A 20,211-nucleotide genomic window follows, 5' to 3' on the forward strand; every position below is an offset into this window, starting at 1 on the left:
ATGGCAAAGAGCATTTTCTCAAATTGTTATTCTCTGTGAACCTGTTCGAAGGCCTTTTAAGCACTGGATCGTGCGCTATCATTTACTGAACTTGTTCCCAACTCTCGGACATGCAAGTGACTTCTCGTTCTTCCACTGTGCAAACATCACACATCTTTGTGCGTGAAGGGTTGCAAGCCATGTTTGGGGGGCGGGCAGCGCTGGAGAACCTCTCAGAGCACAAGGAGGGAAGGGACCCAGGGAAGGCTGAATGTCCTGGACTTCAGGGGCTCAACTGGATGTCTGAGCTACAGCACCTGACAGGAGCGGGGACTGAGCTGGGGTCACCTGCCTCCACCTGCTTTGGGCTTGAGAATGCCCTATGGTCTCCGGACATCTCTCTCTCCCTTTTGGGGGGGAAGGAGAGGGCAAGAAATGAAAGGGTAGGGACTTGCCAAGGCCTCCAGAGGTTAGGGCAGGGGTGAGTTTGATGCATGTAGCTGCTCTAAATGCCCTGAAGCTACCCACTCCCTTTCAAGGCCCCTGCACACCTCAGCCACAAGGAGAGTGGCAGATCACTGCTTTGGCTCTGAAGCCCTGGACTCAAAAGCTGTACATTAAAGGAGAGGAGAGACTGAGGGCCCTCTGCGAGCTGTGCCAGAGGGGTAGGGATAGGATAAGCATCTAGTGTGTCACAGGTGAAGCTGGGAAGGCAGAGCTAACTTCATGGCTGTGCTGCCTATCTGCCCAGGTATCTTGCCTTTCCCTCCCCCTGCTCAACCTGCCTGCTGGGCAATGGCATAAAATTATGGTAATTTACTACCTGACTAGGCTGCGAATGTGCTCACCTATCCCCGACTTTGACATAAGACCCTCCTGGGGCTTCATGGGCCCTATAGAATTATAAAGCGTTAGTACAATTGCCCTCTGTGGCCACTTCCCCCAACCCTTCATGGGCGAACTCCGGGAAACTGAAAGGTTGGAAAAGGCCGACAGACCAGAAACGAGCTCCCAATGTACCTGACTCCCCAACCCATGAGCCCTGGCCTCACGTGGCCTCCAACTCTACATTTGTGGATCACATTTGCTTGGAGACAGGAGGAGAAGCTTTCCTTGGGGGGTCAGAGAGACTGGGCCTGCTGGGGATCTGCCCAGAGCTGCCCAAGCATAGACCTTAGGCTCTCCAGCTCCCTGCCAGCAGGAAGGAGCCTCGTTCCCATCACTGCAGTCCAAGGGGCTCCTTGCCTTTTATAAAAGACTCCCAAGGAGGAAGGATGAGAGCCTGCCTTTGTGATCTGAACCGGCGTCTCAGCCCAAGCCTTATGCCCCATTGCTGTACTGGGAAGCTTCTGTCATAGCTGGGTGACAGCCACATGGAACTCACAGCAGGGTGATGTGTAAGCAGAGCCCCTAGGCACATGGCAGCCTTACACCCCAGTACCACCTGTGCCCTCTCTACCTCGGGAGCTGGACTATTGGGCCACATGCCCCTGTCTGTTGTGCTTTGATTCTTTATTAGACATTCATCTAGTTCGGTGTGGAACTCACAGGGGCTCAGCACCATGGCTGCCTCCCCTTCATTCATTTGCCCTCATGGAAGCATCAAGCCATGCCCTCCCCAATGGTGAGCCACCCAGGGGTGCCTAACGCCTTTTGGACATGCCCACAGCGCCCTGCTCCCAACCTGATGCCCCTCTCCTCCGTGTAATCCTTCTCTGTCCACTACCCAGGTGTCGTTCCTGGAGCCATTCTGTCTTCAGATGACTCCAGAGCCATCTTCCTAGAATCCACCCAAAAGTAGAAATGACCCCTTCCCAGGCATTGACTGTGAATGCTTGATAGAACCAGGGCTAGAACCAGGGATGGGATCAGATAAACTCAGCCCAGGGGAACAGAAATGTCTGTTTCTGTTTGCTACACCTTCCCTTCTATCATTAGCAGAATGAGGTCAGCAATGTCCCCACTGGGCGAAGATGGGTTCGGAAGCCCAGAAATAAGAAATTGCAGTCTCTTGGACTGGAGAGATAATGGCTCAGTGGTTAAGAGCACTTGCTGTTCTCCCAGAGAACCCAAGTCAGTTCCAGCATCCGCATGGTGACTCATAGCTATCCATGACTCCAGTTACAGGGGATCTGACACACTCTTTTGATCTCTATGGGCACCAGGCATGCATGTGTTGTACATGCATATATGTATTATACACATGTATCATGTACAGGCCCTGTCACCTCAGCCATCTCTTTGGATCCTCAAGGCAGCTTCATGGAATTATAATCTGCTTTTTTGTTTGTTTGTTTCTTTGGTTTTGGTTTTTGGTGGTTTTTTTTTGTTTTTTTGTTCTTTTGTTTTGTTTTGTGGGTTTTGTTCTGTTTTATTTTGTTTTTAGAGACAAGGTTTCTGGCTGTCCTGGAAGTCTCTTTGTAGACCAGGCTGGCCTCGAACTCACAGAGCTCCACCTGTCTCTGCCTCCTGAGTGCTGGGATTAAAGGAGTGCACCACCACCGCCCAGCATCATCTAGTCTTTGTGGGTGATGAGACTCAGGGTCCTGCAAGTTCACCTGCGTCATCAAAGCCAAGGAGGAATCCAAACCTGTGGACCAAAATCCAGGGCAAGTCACTCTGGAACAGCCTATGGAAGTCCCTAAAGCTGCTTCAACACTCTCTGTCCCTCCCTCTGGAGTGTATGGATCTGTTGTAGACATACTCAGTGGCTTTTCTCCGCCCTTCAGCCAACCGTCTAGGTACCAGGTAGATTGGCAGCTGGAGGAGGGAAGGCAGACCTCCAGTGCATCCCTAGTCTGTGCCTGGAGGGTGTGTGTACTGCCAGCTGGGGTGCACTGCTGCAGACCTCAGCACCCAGGATGCCCTGCCTTAGGTCCTGCAGGAACTTCCCAAACTCAACGTGCATTGGCGGGCAGATTAGCCTAAAGTATGCTTCCTAAAACTACAATTTTGGATATCTGGAAAAGCACCCTCCCCTAGCAAAAGCTGTAGCCATAAACATAGCCCCTGGGCCAAGCTAAGCACATTCCTGCTTACCTTGAGGATAAACCTTCCTTCACGCCCCCAGTCCCATCTACCACCAAGACCTGTAATATCACTTGTCCCCTTCCCTCCAACTCTCCCACTGAGTTCCCAGTATCTCTGTAGTCCAGGCCAACCTGTGATTACAGGCCTGTATCACCAGGGAGTTCCAAGTATCTTCAGTTTACCTGGACACAGTAAACCTGACCTTTCCCAATGAGCCAGGAGTGCTTATGCATACCTTGAAAGTGGGATGTTGAGAGCAAGAAGGGTTTAAAACCAGTTTCAGCGACATAGTGGGTTTTCAGTTGTTTGGTTGTTTTATAGTGGGTTTTGTTGTTGCTTTGTTTTGTTTTGTTTTGAGACAAGGTCTCACTGTGTAGCCCAAGCTGACCTCAAAACTGAGTGCTGAATTTAAAGGTGAAAACCTGGATTATGTAAAAGCCTGGATTACACAGTGAGTTTGAAGTCAGCCTGGCCAACCTAGTAAGACCCAGTCTTAAATAAATGGAGCTGGGTGGTGGTAGAACACACCTTTAGTCCTAGCCCTCGGAAGGCAGAACCAGGTGAACCTCTGTGAGTTTGAGGCCAGCATGGTCTACAGACCAAGTTCTAGGACAACCAGGGCTATACAGAGAAACCCTGACTCTACGGATAGATAGATAGATAGATAGATAGATAGATAGATAGATACATACATACATACATACATGCATACATACATAGATACATACATGCATGAATACATACATACATACATACATACATACATACATACATGCATACATACATACATAGGGGCTGAATAGATGGCTGTGGGTTAAAAGCACTTGTTGCTCTTGCAGAGAACCGGGGCTCAGTTTCCAGCACCATGTCCATCAGTTCACAGCCATCTGTAATTCCAGCTCCAGGGGATCCAGCGCCTTCTTTCAGCCTCCTCAAGGGCTTGCATGTTTTTACACACATATACATACACATAAATAAAAAAACAATAAATAGTAATCCTAAAACAAATATTTAAAACTGGGTGTCGTGGCTCACACCCAGCACTTAGAAAACAGAGACAGGCTGATCTCTGAGTTGGAGGCCAGCCTGCTCTGCCAAGCCAGTTCCAGGATAGCCAGGTCTACCCAGAGAAACTTTATTTTGAAAAAAAAAAAAAAAAAAAACTAAATAAGCACATATTTAATTTTTTTTTTTTGAGACAGGGTTTCTCTGTGTAGTCTTGACTGTCCTGGACTCACTTTGTAGACCAGGCTGGCCTCGAACTCACAGAGATCCACCTGCCTCTGCCTCCCGAGTGCTGGGATTAAAGGCGTGCACCACCACTCCTGGCTCTATTTAATTTTTTAATATAAAAAGGCATCCTACCACTTTCACAGTTGGACTAGACCCTCTCCAATGCACCCTGCAGGGATAGCATAGGAAACACCGGGAGCCAAATCCCACCACCTTCTGCTGAGTGTCTGCAGGCCCATGGACCTCCTCAGCAGGGCTACACATTAGGCCCTCCATCCTCCTCCTGCACCCCGAGACACGCCGGCCTCTCCCAGATCTCATCCCTTCCATCCTTTCTCCAGCCGCAGGACCCTTGCAGGCATTCCTCCCCTGTGTAAAACAAGCTTTCTGGTGCTGCAACAGAAACACACAATCAAGTTAAGAAGGATAAAGCTTGTTTTGACTCCTTCAGAGGTTTCAACCTAAGATCTCCAGGCCCTGCCACTTTGTGCCTAGAGGTGAGGCAGCCAGGATCACACAGAGACTATAGTGGAGAGAGCTGACATGAACATGTGTGTGTGTGTGTGTGTGTGTGTGTGTGTGTGTGTGTGTGTGTGTCCCCACTCTCCTTTTTTTTTTTTTTTTTTTTTTTCTTTTTTGGTTTTTTGAGACCTAGTTCCTCTGTGTATCCTTGGCTGTTTTAGAACTCACTCTAAGCTAGGCGTAGTGGCCCACGCCTGTAATCCCAGCACTTGAGGAAGCAGAGGCAGGCAGATCTCTTCAAGGTTAGCCAGGTCTACAAAGAGAGTAGAGCACAGCCAAGGCTAAGACAGAGGCAGAGAAACCCTGTCTCGAAAAAAACAAAAAAGAGTTGAGAAGATCTCGCTTTGTAGACCAGGCTGGCCTCGATCTCACAGAGATCCTCCTGCCTCTGCCTCCCAAGTGCTGGGACTAAAGGTGGGCACCACCACCACGCGGTTTAGAAGAGTTAAGTTGTATTGAGCATAATAAACAGAAGTTTACCCATTACACCTTAAAGGAGTCAGAAAGGTTTAAAAAAAAAAAAAGCACTGGGCAGGAGAGACAGCTGTCCCAGCCATGCACTTCAAGGCCACACCCCCATGGCCTAAAACCTCCCACCAGGCCCCACCTCGCAAAGGTTTCTACAGTTTTCAGATCCAGGCTACAGAGCCATTCCCTTCACCTAGTGAGCTGGCGTCTCCACACCTCAGCACAAAGCCTTTCCCACCTCTGTCAGGTCTGCCCATTGCAGTTAAGTCCATGTGCTGCCATGCGCAGTACTTCTCCTTCAGGGCAGATAACGTCATTTTATACTTGTCTCTTGCACCTGGATTAAACTCCTGAAGACAAGCAGACACACTTCTCCCTTGCCTCCTCACTGTTGCCTCTTCCAGGGCTGTAGTCTCAGCATCGGGTACAGTGCCTAGCAGATAGCTACCGCTAAATAACATGTGCCAAGTAAGTAATGAGTGAGCCAGCTTTCTGAATCGAGTACCGCCTCCATCGCCGCTTCACAAACAGAAGCTGAGGCTACAGAAATAGCTAGGCCAAGGTCCCACAGGTGACAAACGGCAAAGCAGGCCTTAGGGCCAAGCTGGAGCACAAATTCACATGCTAGCCACTCCAGGCCGTGTACCCAGTGGCCTGGCTTCTGTGACTACCTGTCTTGCTCTCCTGACAGGCTCCGTGAGGACTGTGTGGCGGGCCAAGACTCGCTTCTCTGGCAACCGCTAGCAAAACCATGGAGAGCCTGAGTGAACTACAGAACCCACTGCTGCCAAGGAGCCCCACCCACCTCCACAGTCCCTACCCCTACACGGAGGCCCCGTCCAGTTGGTCCTGCCAAGGGAAGCTTTATTCCTACCTCCTAGGAGGTGCTGGTCCCGCCCATACCCACCAGCTCCTAGACCCAGGGTCTCTGCAGCTGGCCGTGGAGGCTTGGTATCGGCCCAGCTGCCTCCTGGGGAGGGACAAGGTCAAAGAACCCAAAACAGGCAGCTGTGAGACCAGCTTCACGGAAGCCAGAGAACCTCCAGTGGGGCCCACAGAGCAGGCCACAGAACCTGGTCAGCCTGAGGAGGATGTCACCATCCACACTGTGTCCTATGGGGTTCAAGAGGAGCTGCAGGCCCAGGAGGACAGCCAGGAGGAAGAGGTAAGTAGCTTTCTTTTTTTAAATGTTGGTTCTAAGATGAGCATGTTGGAGCATGCCTTTAATCTCAGCGTTCAAGAGGCAGAGGCGGGAAGATGAAGGATTTGATGTCAATTTGGTCTATATAGACAGTTCAAAGACACAGTGAGACCCTGTCTCAAAAAGAAGGCACATTTGTATTCACAGCACTTGGGAGGTGGACACAGAGGGACCAGGAGCTCAAGGTCAGCCTTGGCCACCTGGTGAGTTTAAGGCTAGTGTGGGCTGATACCTACTGAAGGAGGAGGAAGAGGAGGGGAAGGGGGAAAGCACTAGCTTGGGTTAACAACTATTAATCACTTGAAAATAATGTGATTGTGTTGGTGGCTGATCATGTTTCTCCCCTACCTCTCTCCCACAAAGCTTGTGGCTTCATAACCTGATTTTTCCGATATTTCTCTGTGTAATTTAATATCTTCTGCAAGGTGATTTATAAAGTGACAGGGTCTTTCATTGTGAGCCCTCCCATCATTTGTTAACTTGATCTCCCGGTCTTTGGGCTCTGAGAATGCCTCTCATCTTCCAGTCTCTCTCCTGTGATGAGCTTCTCTGGATTCAGAGACTTGCATTCTTTCTGTGAAGAGAAGTTCTTAAAAGTACCACTCACCAGGTCATTGAAAAGGCTTCTTGGTAGAGTGACAAGACCAGCTTCCACTCTCAACAGCAGGGGAGGTTTGCTCTGTACCTGCCCACTGGGTATTACTTGTTTTGTTCTTGAGGTTTTAAAATTATCTATCTATCTATCTATCTATCTATTTATCCATCTATCTATTTATCTATCTATCTATCTATCTATCTATCTATCTATCGTATGTATAGTCACAGCACACATGTGGGAGTCAAGTGACAACTTATAGGAATCAACTATCTCCTTCCACCATGTGGGTTCCACGCTGGCACCTTTACTCAAAGACCTACATGGGGTTTTTTTGTTTGTTTGCTTGCTTGTTTTTGGGTTTTTTGAGACAGGGTTTCTCTGTGTAACAGCTCTGGCTGTCCTGGAACTTGCTCTGTAGACCAGGCTGGCCTCGAACTCACAAAGATCTGCCTGCCTCTGCCTCCCAAGTGCTGGGATTAAAGGCATGTGCCACCACCGCCCAGCTAGACCTGTATGTTTTTAACTCTTGTCTGTCTGACGGGTTTAGAAGACACTGGGGTTTTGCCACCAAACTCCACTCTCTTGCAGAGCGATGCAACCTCGACAGAGAGTGAAAGCGAAGACACTTTCCTCACCCTGCCTCCCAGGGACCACTTGGGGCTCACTCTTTTCTCCATGCTTTGCTGCTTCTGGCCTCTGGGCATTGCTGCCTTCTACTTCTCCCAGGGGGTAAGTATACAGGGACCCCAAGGTGCCTCTCTTGCCACCTCTCTCTCCGGATGGGGTCAAGGGCCTGGTGGACTGGGCCGTTTTGTTGGACATGGAGCTGTTGCCTTATATCAGCCTTTTGTCTCCCTAGACCACCAAGGCCATCTCCAAAGGGGACTTCCGCCTGGCCGGCACCACCTCCCGCCGGGCACTGTTCCTGGCTACACTCTCCATCGCCGTGGGGGCCGGTCTCTATGTGGCTGTAGTGGTGGCTCTGGCTGCTTACCTGTCCCAGAATGGCCGTGACTAGCAGTCATCCTGGTTCTTGGCCCTACCAGAGGAAGGCGTAAAGCTTGGGACTGTGTGCTCTGTGGAGAGCCTTGGCCCTGAAGAGAACCTGTGACGTAGCTTGTTGAGGGGAGGCCGCCTCCCATTCTGCAAGCCCACACAGTGCAATCTTGCCCTCTTGCCCACTGTTCCCAGTCCCAGGGCAGACTAGGTGTGGATGGGAAGAAGGAGCAATGGGGTTGTCCCACAGGCCTAGCCCAGGCCCCTCTGCCCAATCCCTGCAGGGGACAAAGGACCCAGCCAGTCTTTTCAGTCCAGAGGGTTCTCACCTGTGTACATCTTGAGCAGCTGCCTCCCCGCCTCCTCCATGATGCCCAAGACCCTCCAATCAGGAGAGAACCACATGCACCCCAGCCATCCCTTGCTCTTTCTGCCTCTGGGTTTTGCATGTCTCCCAGGTGATGGGGCCGGTAAGCTCTGCACTGATGTTGCTGCGGTGTCTCTGTACTGGACAAAAGGCAGATGCGGTGACAGAGAGGGTAAGGGCCTGGAATACTGCAGGACCACATGATCTCCCAACTCCGCCCCTGGTCTTCACTCCAGCATCCTTTCTGGGCGCTGCTGGAAGAGCCCTGAGATGGCGCCCCCACCAGAGGAGACTGAGAACGGGTACTGTGACTCCCCAGCTACTGAGTGCAGGGGTCCTAGGTCCAGGATTATAGGGGAAACATGAGAAGGGACTCGGAACTGGGAACTGGGAACTGTAGACAGAGGCAGGACATAGACAGCTGTCTAAGGGATTTGCCTCTCTGTAACTCTCCATGCTGGTGGACAGAGTGTACAAGAGCCTCCCATGGAGGTGCCCGGATTCTGCCTGGTGTATCCAGTCTGGAATAATTTTGCAATCATTTCTAAACCCTCCATCAACCCAAGCAGGAAGGCCAAGCCTTTCTCTCCACCTGTGATATGTGGGGTAGTGGTGATAGTGACCCCTGGGCACCTACCTTCCCTGATAACCACCACTCAGGACTGCTTCCAAACCCCTCCACCCCAAGGCACTAAGGAATGTCAGGGTTTCAGAGGCATGAAGAGCCAAGGGCAAGGTGCAATGGGAAGGCAGGCCCACTGGGACCCAAGCTACACAGGACTATTGTGCACGATTTGGGGGAACCTGGCCATTTCCACCACGCCCCATCTAGTCCCAGATGGGGTTGTGGGTCCACTACCATCCTCCCTGGTCCCACACCCTCCTCATCTCCTTCACTTCAGGGGTTGCCCACCCTCCACTCCCTGCACTGGCAGTTTTAATGCTCACACACACACACACACACACACACACACACACACACACACACACACTGTCTTTATTTATCCTGGTAATAAACTTTTCTGAAACACCTGGTGCCATCTGGGGCCTCGTGCTGTCCTGTGCCTGTCTCCCATGCTTCTCCAAAGCTGACCTCCATCATCTCATGTCTGCTGCCCTGGGTCTCCCTATGGCCTTCAAGAAAAAGGGGCCAGAGGCCAATGCTGCCCATAGACTGATCAGCCTAGGGTAGGTGGGATGGAGGTGGATGGAGATTGCGTTTGACTTAAGCAAGGCAAAGGTAAGACAAGACGGAAGGCTGCAGAAAAAGCCCTCCTAGGTGTAACAGCCTTGGAGGCCCGAAAGGGAGAGACAGATAGGAACTAGCGTGACTGTGCTCTAACAGCTGCCTGGAGCTACTGGTGGGTAGACACAGGGTATGACAATGCCAGTGGTCCCATACTCCTGCTGTCCATTTTTGGCTTCCCCATATCTTCTGTTTCCAGAGCTTCTCCTGGGAAGTGCGGCGAGGAAGTGCTCAGGTACCCGTCTTAGCACTAAATTCCTGGGCTGGGCTCCTAGCAGGGGAGCTGGCCTGGCCTCGAAGTCACCGAAGTCACCGTGTCTAGGAGGCCCTGGGGAAGTGTGTTATACATAACAAATACCCTATGGGCCTCCATATATAAGACACTGGTCTGTGTACAAACGTGTCCTGTAGGAGTCAGAGACCTTAGAAGAGAAATTAGCATATGGGTTGTGTTTGCGGAAGGGAGGTGATGGGTCTGGGAATAGGGAGAGGTCAGGCTGTGATGCATTCCACAATGACACTCTGACCCACCTAGGGTAGAACCGGGGTGCTCTTCAGGGTCGACACAAGATAGAGCAATGAGCCAGGCCTTGCCACCCTCTCATCAATCCACCACTGGTTGTGGGCCACCCCAGAAAGGAGGGTGACCTTGAAAGAGCCAGCTTTCTTCAGCTGAGGCCAGGCATAAAGGAGCTGCTGTCTGGAGGTCCCTGGGGTGTCACATCACCGTATCCACCACCCTGGGCAGATGTGCTAGCGTCTGCTCAGATCCTCCCTCCTCCCTCTACATACTGTGACTTGATGACACATAGCCAGAGGCAGGTCAAGCTGAAAGTACTGGAGGTAATGCACCTTTCACCCAATGCCGGGTATGAGTGGGTAGATGTCTTGTCCCTTGGATGGGAGACTAGGCATACTGACCCTAGTTCCCAGGGGTCCCCAGTAGGACCTTATCTGCTTTTTGCTGTAGCAATCCATTGGCAACAAGGCCCTCCCTGGCTGCCTTCCTCTCCTCTCCTTCTCATCTCGGGGTTAGCTTTGAGGGAGCCCAAGCCCAGACACACACAGGCACATTCATATACATGTGTATATGCACCGTATGTGCACACAGTTGCATATATACGCGCCTGCATACTGGCCCAGCCATGCAACATGCAGTCTGTACACAGCACAGGAATGCTCAAGAGAAGAAGGAGGAAGTGTGAGGTCTCTCACCCAGCTCTGCCCACTCTGAGGCGTCGTTCCTTCTCTAGGCTGCCTCAAGCCCCAGTCCTAACTAGGCAGGCTACTGAACAGCCCAGACAACACCCACCCCCTTCCCAGTCTTCCAGTATGCTGTTCTAGGCCTTGAGAAGAAGCAAAAAAAGACAGATGATTACCTGTGTCCTCCCTTCCTTTCTCCCTTCCTTCCTTCCTTCCTTCCTTCCCTCCTTCCTTCCTGTTTTTTTTCACAACAGCGTTTCTCTATGTAGCCTTAGCTGTTCTGGAACTCACTCTGTAGACCAGGCTGGCCTCGAACCCACATTGATCCGCCTGCCTCTGCCTCCCGAGTGCTGCGATTAAAGGCGTGCGCCACCATGCCTGGCTATGATTTACTATTTTCAAGCCTAGTCTGTGGGTCGCGTGTCCAGCATTCCCCCCACCCCCACCATCCTCCTCACATCTAGCTCTACCCTCAGATACAAATTCAGGCTCTACCAGAGATAATGGGATGAGACAAAAGGCTCTGGAGGCTTCCCACTGCCCCTGCTAGGAAGGGTCTGTTCTGTGCAGCCTGGACTTGTCCTACAGACCTTGGAGCACAGGCAACCGCACCCCCCCCCCCCCATTCTGAATGAGGCCTGCCTCTGGCATGCCTGGGGCACTTTAGTCCTCCAGCTCCCCAGCTCTGCCTGTGTCTCCTCCCCTTCAGGCTGGTTCCTCTGGCTGGCAGAGAGACTGGGGGGGGGGGGAGCGGGGGGAGGCTGGGGCTGGGGCAGTCCCCTGGGTAAAGGTGCCTGTGATGAGCTGCGGTGCCAGCACATCTGTGCAAATATTACCAATTATTTCCCTCACTATAAACACCCAGCAGGAAGGCAGGGAAGCAACCAACCCAAACTGTTTAAAATAGAAACTGAAATTGCTGCACAGGGAAGTCGGGGCAGCCAGCAGAGCAGCCCCCCACCCCCACCCCCACCCCCACCCACCCCTGTAAGAGTTCAGGGTCCCCCTCACCAGCTGCCCTTTAGTTTGCACCTGCCCCTACTGTCCCCTCAACCTTCTAATTCTATCTCAATGTTTGTTCTCTAAGGGCCACGAAGGATAAAGACAAGAAAAGTCCTTGCTTAGTGGATGAGGTATATCTGGCCAAGAGGGATAGCTGGGGAGAGGGGAAAGACTGCACAAAGAGCCAGTGAGGAGCTGGGGTGGGGGTGGGGGGGACGGTTTGAGGCCACCTGGCTTGTCTTTGTGAACTGCTAAGCAAGGTCCTGCCCTCAGTAAGCCACGAGCCAGGAGAGCCATGAGGAACAGAGTGGGGGTGGGGAGTACCCTTTTATTATACTCTAGTCCTGATGAGAAAGACACTTCCCCCCACTGGTCGGGCAGGAGGGTGGGGAACTGGCCAAGTGAGGACAACAGCCTGTCCCCATTGTAAGAAAAGGCATTTCCCTCCCCCCCCTGATGGCTAGAAACCAATTCCCAGGGCCGCAGCAGCCATCTCTGACCTGCCCTTCCCATAAGCAGGCTGACGCACACGGAGCCTTCATAGAGTCACTCAGATAGTCGAAATGGTGACATACTTTCACACCCAGGGCCCCAGAGCTCCTCTTTACCCTAGAACACAAGAGTTAGCAGATAGCACACCAGCTCCCTTACCCTAAGGCACGTATGCCTGGGCCGCACTGATGCGGCTTAAATCCCTGTGCCTGGCGTGAAGGCATCACCAAGTCTGTCTGTGTGCTCACAGCCTCCCCTCTCCCTAAAGCTGCTCCCCCAAGAGGGAGCTGTAGGAAACCCACCACCTCCACACGCCAAATACTCTTGCTGCTTTTTAAAGATCTCAGCCCATGTCATGGACTGGCCAGGCCTGAACCCCACTCCAAGCGTGAAGAAGAGCTGGGTGATGAAGAACTGGGCTGCAACAGGGCGCGCATCTGGGAACGCCACAGAAGGAAGGATTCCGTAAGCACCATGCCACAGATGATGGGGCTGAGAAAGAAACACCGGAGACCCAGAAAAGAGGAGCTACCCAGTGCCACACAGCAGGTTATGAGCTGACCTCTGACCTCACTTCCCAGGCCCCTGGTGCTCCTGATCTGAGCTGGTGATATTAGCCTTCCTGAAAGCAAAGAAAACCCAGGGCCACCCGCTGCCACCTTCCTGCACATTAACAGGCTCAGCCCTAGCTCCCAGTAGCTCCTAGTTCAAAGGCCTCCCCCAGCCTCCCTTCCCTAGGGCTGACACCCTGGCCCTTGCTATTTTCGGTGGCAAGGCCCGGGGTGGGTAAGAGGGTGACAACCTTGCTTCATCCTGCCCCCAGGGGTTCTCACATCTTCTCTTGCACAGGGGGGAGGAACTACGCTGGGCAGAGGAGTCCCCACAGGGAGACTCAGATGTTCTGAACAAAAATAAAAGGTGTTCATGCGGCTCATTTGAATTTCCAACATTCCAGCCTCCCTACCCCCAACCTCTGTCTAAAGAGCATGGCTAGCTTCAGAGCCCAGTTCCAGCTCTGCAAGGGAATGGCAGAAATTTCTAGAGAGCAGGCTCTCCCCAGAAGCACCCCAGAAGGAGACAAGGGGATCAGTGTGTTTGCATCACAGCAAAGTGGGGGCAGCTACATGGACCGGGGGTCTTGAGTGCACAAGGGACCGTCCAACAAACTCTACACAGAGGGAACTGTTCCTCTGACTTCCATCAGCCACTGCCTACAGCCTGTCTGAAGCCGGTCTCCAGCCACTTCTACTCCCGGCCTTGTCCCTAAACACTTATATTCTGAGGTGGCAGGGATGCAAATTAATGGCGGCCTGAGACCATGGCTTGCTGGAGACAGACTCCCCAAGTCAAGTCACATGCCCTTGGGCAAGCTGTTCCTCCATGTTTTTCCCTTCTGCAAAAGTAGAAGTCCTGGTGGCATTTGTGACCACAAGGGTGGCTGTGTGTGGTACATGAATGAATGCTTGACTAGCTCCTACGGCAGCACTAAGTGCTATGCTGGACAAGGACGCACAACTGTAATCCCAGCACGCTGGAGGCTAAGACAGGAGGATTGCTGCAAGTTGGAGGCCAGGCTGTCTACATATGAGTTCCAGGGCAATCTGGGTTGCAGACTGAGACCTTGCTCCAAAACAAAAGAAGACAAAGAGGGGGTGGGGGCGGGGGGTTAAGTAAATGCTGTATAGAATTTAACTTTTTTCTCCTTTAGGGACTGGAGGTGTAGCTCGGTTGACAGAGTTGCTGGTGTGGCATGAAAGAAGCCCTGGGTTTCATCCCAAGCACCGCATGAACTGGGTAGGGGGCACATGCCCAGAGTCCCAGGACTCAAAGGTTGAGGATAGCTCAAAAGTTCAGAGCATACATTACTAGCAAGTTTGAAGAGAGCTTGGGTTACATGAGACTTTATCTCAAAACAAACAAACAAACAAAAAACCCAGATGCCTTTAATCCTAGCACTAGAGAGGCAGAGGCAGGCAGATCTCTGTAAATTCAAGGCCAGCTTGGTCTACAGAGTGAGTTCCAGGACAGCCAAGGCTACACAGGGAAACCCTATCTCGGAAAAACAAAAACAACCAACAACCAAAAAAAAAACAAAAACAAAAACAAAAAAACAAACAAAATAAACCCTATTTCTCCCCACCTCCAGCAGATGTTTCCCTAACTGGCTTCCAGCCCTCCCACCCCATCCTTTTCATAGCCAGAGACACTAAACTCAACTTCTGGCTGTCCAGATTCCTGCTGATTCCCGGGTAGGTCCCACAGGCAGCAAACTGAAGACAGACAGACGCCTGGATCTCATGTTTTGGCCATTATGCGGTCTCTCCCAGTGCCTGGAATGCTCTTATCTGCCTCCATTCTTCCTAGATAATGGTGCAAAAATCTCTTCGGTGCAGCTCCTTCTGACAGCCCTCCCTTCCCCTACACTAAGCCTCCTCCATGAGCTACCGCCACCCCTGTTCACATGAACACAGCAGTGCATCTCTTCTGAGGTAGGGTTCGTCTCTGGGTTCAGCCTCCTTTAGACTTGGGATGCAGTCTCACTCACCATCAGGGTCAGGTTCTTTCTACAGCTATGTGGAATTGGGGGAGGGGGCGGGGGAGAGACTTCTAACCGGGAAGGGCTTTACAGTTCCTGGGAGGGTGGAAAAAACCAGAGACAACAATGTGGACCCCTGGAATGGCCAGCCCGCTGTATCTGAGCTTCTTCTGCCTTTCATCTGGGATGCCACAAAGACCCCCTGGAGCTGTGAAGTCTGCACCCTGCGGGACGCGAACAGGGACAAAGGAGCTGGGGTGGCTGCTGGCTTCTCTTTGGTCTCCTGGATGGTCCGGGATAAGGACTTGTCTTCTACTCACAGCTCCGCCCCTGGGTCATTCTGGGCCCCCATTCTCCAAAGCAGTCTGCAAGTATGGGTACACCAGCCTGCCCACATTCTCATCTGAAACCAAGGCCAAAAGCAGGAGCATGCTCCCTCCCACCCACACCCTACCTCCCTGCACTCCCTCTGACTTGAACTTCTCCCAAGCTCCTTGATTTTCCCCTCCCCGCCCCTCCCCACACCCAGACAGGCTTTCTTTCTCCGTGTAGCCTTGGCTGCCCTGGACTCACTTTGTAGACCAGGCTGGCCTCGAACTCACAGCTGTCTGCCTGCCTCTGCCTCCAGAGTGCTGGGATTAAAGGCGTGCGCCACCACGCTTGGATTAAGCACCTTGATTCTATTCCTTTCCATTCCCTCAGATGCCTGCAAAAGCACCCTACGTGCCCTGCCACATGCTAAAAACATGGGTGAACCTCAAGGATGTTGTGCTAGGGAAATAGGGCATCACAGAAGCACAGACTCTGTGTGTTTTCTATTGTGAGGTTTCTGGAGTGCTTAGACCCATAGAGACTGAATGTGGACCGTTGGCTTCCAGAAGCAAGCAGTGGGGAGACAGAGCAAGGAGCTCATGCTTAATGAGAACAGCTCAGTTTGCAAAATGAAGAGTTGTGTCCATCAGTTGTACAAGCAACACGAATGTTTTTAATATTACTGGACTTCATACTAAGAAAAAGTAGATAATAGTTGAGTGTAGCCCAGTGGTGGCGGCACAAGCCTTTAATCCCAGCACTCAGGAGGCAGAGGCAGGTGGATCTCTGTGAGTTTGCAGCCAACCAGCCTAGTCTACATAGCAAGTTCCAGAACAGGAACCACATAGAGAGACACTGTCTCAAGAGACAGAGATGGGCTGGAGAGATGGCTCAGAGGTTATGAGCAATGGCTGCTCTTCCAAAGGTCCTGAGTTCAAGTCCCAGCACCCACAGGGTGGCTCACAACCATCTGGTGCGCTCTTCCAGCGTGCAGACATAATACATGAAATAAATTAAAAATACATAATTAATAAATATTTTAAAAGACAGAGAAAGTGGAGAGGGTAAATCAGGGCTGGAGAGATGGCTCAATGCTTAGGAGCACTTGCTGCTCTTGTAGAGGACCAGAGCTCAGTTCCTGGCACTCCAGGCAGCTCACATCAGACTATAATTGTTAGGATTTGGTCACAGCTCTAGGGGACTCTGCTGCCCTCTTCTGACCTCCACAGGTACCCACACACTTGTGCATACATACATGTATAAATTATTTATTTATTTATTTATTTTTATTATTTAGGTTTTTTTGTTTATTTGTTTGTTTGTTTTTTTTAAGGAGGGCTTCTCTGTGTAGCCCTTGCTGTCCTGAAACTCACTCTGTAGACCAGGCTGGCCTCAAACTCAAAGATCCACCTGCTTCTGCCTCCTGAGTGCTAGGATTAAAGGTGTGTCCAGGACAACCAAGGCTACACAGAGAAATCCTGTCTTGGAAGAAAGAAAGAAAGAAAGAAAGAAAGAAAGAAAGAGGGGGCTGGAGAGATGGCTCAGAGGTTAAAAGCATTGGCTGCTCTTCCTGAGGTCCTGAGTTCAATTCTCAGCAACCACATGGTGGCTCACAGCCATCTATAATGAGGTCTGGTGCCCTCTTCTGGCATGTAGTTGTACATGCAGACATAATGTTGTATGCATAATAAATAAATCTTAAAAGAAAGAAAGGGGGGAAAAGCATAAAAGAGGCCAAGGATATAGCTCAGTGGGAGAGTGCTTAGTACAAATAAGGCTGGTTCAATTGCCAATGTGAGAAGAGGAGGAGGAGAAAGAAGAACTTCGTGTGTGTGTGTGTGTGTGTGTGTGTGTGTGTGTGTGTGTGTCTACATGTACTTGCATGTGTACCAGAAATTAACCAATCTTTGTCTTTCTCAATCACTCTTCACCTTATTTCCTAAGGCAAGGTCTCTCACTGAACCCGGAGCTTACTAATCTCCTACACTGGTTGCCCAACGAGGACCTTACCATCCCAGCCTCCCAAAGCTGATGTTACAGGCCCCTGTGCCAACACGCCAGCTCTCTATGTGGATGTCCGGAACGGAACTCAAGTCTTCATGATGTTAGAACAGGTGCTTTGCCAATTGAGCCATCTCCCTAGCCCCTTGAGTGGATTTTTGAAACAGGGTCTCCAGGCTAGTCTGAAAGTCACTAGCCTGACTACTGAAAGTAGTCAAGGTGACCTTGAACTCAAAAATTAAGAGTCTAGGACCAGGTGTGGTAGCGCACACCTTTAATCCCAGCACTTGGGAGGCAGAGGCAGGTGGATCTCTGTGAGTGCGAGGCCAGCCTGGTCTACAAAGGGAGTCCGGGACAGCTAAGGATACACAGAGGAAACTCTGTCTCAAAAAACAAAACAAAACAACCACAACAAAATTAAGAGTCTATTGTTAGTGTGCAGGCATTTCAACTGGCCTGCCCCAGGATCCTGACAACATCCTATGTCATCACCTGGGCCAGGTACACTAGGTGTGTGGTCCATTCGCCAACCCAGCTCGCTCTCCCTATCTCTCGGTCTTTCTCAGTCTCTGTCTCTTGGTCTTTCTCTCCATCCTCCTGGCTCACTCAGGTTCTAACAACTCTCACCTTCCTCTCCCCAACAACAAACCTCCTTTCTACCAGATATGTTGCCTATGACCTAATCATTATTATAAGACCTAGGGCAAGTGAAAATCTTCTATGTGGAAAAAAGCAAACAACAAAAACTAGATGAAACTGGGTGGTAGTGGTGCTCACATTTTGGTTCGAGCACTCGGGAAACAGAGGCAGGAGGATCTCTGAGTTTGAGGCCAGCCTGGGCTACACAGCAAGTTCTAGCACAGTTAGAGCCACACAGAGAAACCCTGTCTTGAGAAACCAAAAGTAGAAACAAAACCAAAAAAACTCTAATGCTATAATAAATCTGTCCAGTCTTTCTTGTCTCTGTTCACGTAGCCCCGGCTAGCTTTGAACACTTAATCCTCCTGCCTCAGCCTTCTGAGTAGTTGAGATTATAGGTCCATACCATGAGGCCCTTCTTATTTCAACGATTTATTGATTTATTTATTGGGTCAGGGTCTTTTTTGTTTTGGTTTGGTTTTTGTTTTTCAAGACAGGGTTTCTCTGTGTAGCCTTGACTGTCCTGGATTCACTTTCTCACTTTTGTAGACAAGGCTGGCCTCGAATTCACAGAGATCCGCCGGCCTCGGCCTCTGGAGTGCTGGGATGACGGGAATGCGCCACCACATCCGGCTTGAGTCAGGGTCTTAACTATGTAGCCCTGGCTGGCCTGCATCTCCCTACATAGACCAGGGTGGCCTTGAACCCGCAGAGATTCATCTCTCTATGCCTTCCTAGTGCTGGGATTAAAGGTATGTGTTATCATTCCTGTGAGGAGAGAAAGGAAACTCTGAAAGAGCCACCTATATTGGTGTTTTTTTAGCCTGTAGGTCTGTGTGAGGGTGATCTGGAGTTACAGACAGTTGTGAGCTGCCATGTGGGTGTTGGGAGTTGAACCCAGTTCATTTGGAAGACGAGCCAGTGCTCTTAACTGCTGGGCCATCTCTCCAGCCCCTAAATAAAGTTTTTTAAGACAAATACAATAGAGTTAGCTTTCTAGTTTTCCTTTGGTGAAGCCTTCAAAGGCTTCCTATTTCTCTTAGATTGAAGAAAAACAAACAAACAATCAAACACACACATATACAAAAACAACCCCAAAACACTTTCTGGATGTTCTTACCAGAGCAATCAGGAAAAGAGAGAAATGACAGGCATCCAAACCAGAAAGGAAGAAATCAAACTATCACTCTTTGCAGAATGACCTGGTTTTACACATAGAGCAAAACAGAAGGACACCAGCAAGCTGTTTGAATTGATAAGCAAACCCCACAGAACTTCAGAATACAAGATCAATGTATGAAAACAAACAGCATGTATTTACATCAGTCAGGATCTAGCAGAAAAAGCATCAAGAAGCAGGGCCATGCTGGTACATACCTGCAATCCCAGCACGTGGGAGGTTGAGGCAGGAGGATTGTTCCTACTCAGTGAGACCCTACCCCAGCTGCATTGGCTGGTTTTTGTTCTTTTTTTTTTTTTTTTTTTTAACCACATGTCAGACAGAAAGATAACAGAGCAGAGGGGTGAAACTGGAGATCCCAGATGTGGGGGTGGCTGAGAGGGGGAATTTTGCATAAGATGAGAAGGAGGAGGAGGTGCCCCCGAGGTGAGTTCAGATTTGGCACCTGGGACTTTGCTCATCACTCATCGGTGACATATGAGAGTTGCTTTGGGAGAGGGAAAAGGTGAAAGAGAGCTTAGCTGTTAGAGGGGAGGTGGTAGGTGTGACTGCCAGGCAGGAAAGCACTGACAGAGGCCCAGGGGGCACGAGCTGCAAGGCGTACAGGCCCTGGGTGTGCTAATGGAGGCAGGGAAGAGCTGTGAACAGAGCCCAGAAGTTTGGGAGAAAGAAACGAGAGGCAACTTTTTGGTTTTGTTCTGGTTTTTTGTTTTTCAAGACAAGGTTTTTCTGTGTAACAAGCCCTGGCTGTCCTGGACTCACTCTGTAGACCAGGCTGGCCTCGAACTCACAGAGATCGGCCTGCCTGTCTCTGCCTCCCGAGGGGCTGGGATTACAGGCCTGCATCACTGCACCCAGTAAGAGGCGATTTGGTTAATGATCTTGATTTTTTGAGACAGGGTCTCACTGAGGCCTCAGACTCCCTGTGGCCAAGGCTGAGCCTGAATCCCTGACTCTCCTGCCTGCGCTCTCTAGGTAGAGGGACTGTGGAGGTATTCTGCAATGCCCAGTTCTGGCCACATGATTTTATACACAACTTCCAGGCAGGCTCACAGCCTTGAGAACCACCCCAGGGTACAAAACCTGCAGCCACAGTCTACTGTGGCCTATGGACAGGGTCTAAACCCTTTACCTTCCCTGACCTCATTCGGTGGCCACCTCACCCATGTTTTCCAAAAAACCAAATACCTCCTTCCCTGGGTTCTG

General features: G+C 50.8%; 1 protein-coding gene across 2 annotated transcripts in view; it reads left to right on the top strand.

The window, feature by feature from the left end:
* The window catches only part of SYNDIG1L (synapse differentiation inducing 1 like), a 48,423-nt gene extending 39,001 nt beyond the window's left edge, over positions 1-9,422 (top strand). The window contains exons 3-6 of one of the 2 annotated variants that reach the window (XM_084791478.1): positions 4,584-4,739; positions 5,924-6,397; positions 7,620-7,760; positions 7,891-9,422. In XM_084791478.1, the coding sequence (XP_084647604.1) occupies positions 5,984-6,397; positions 7,620-7,760; positions 7,891-8,049 (714 nt within the window). In that variant the 5' untranslated portion in view covers positions 4,584-4,739; positions 5,924-5,983 and the 3' untranslated portion in view covers positions 8,050-9,422. The remainder of the gene's footprint in view (positions 1-4,583; positions 4,740-5,923; positions 6,398-7,619; positions 7,761-7,890) is intronic. The other variant, XM_084791477.1, reaches the window with a different exon arrangement.
* The last annotated feature ends 10,789 nt before the right edge of the window (positions 9,423-20,211 follow it).

Source organism: Acomys minous, assembly GCF_964271855.1.
Source record: "Acomys minous genome assembly, chromosome: 8".
Classification (NCBI taxonomy): domain Eukaryota; kingdom Metazoa; phylum Chordata; class Mammalia; order Rodentia; family Muridae; genus Acomys; species Acomys minous.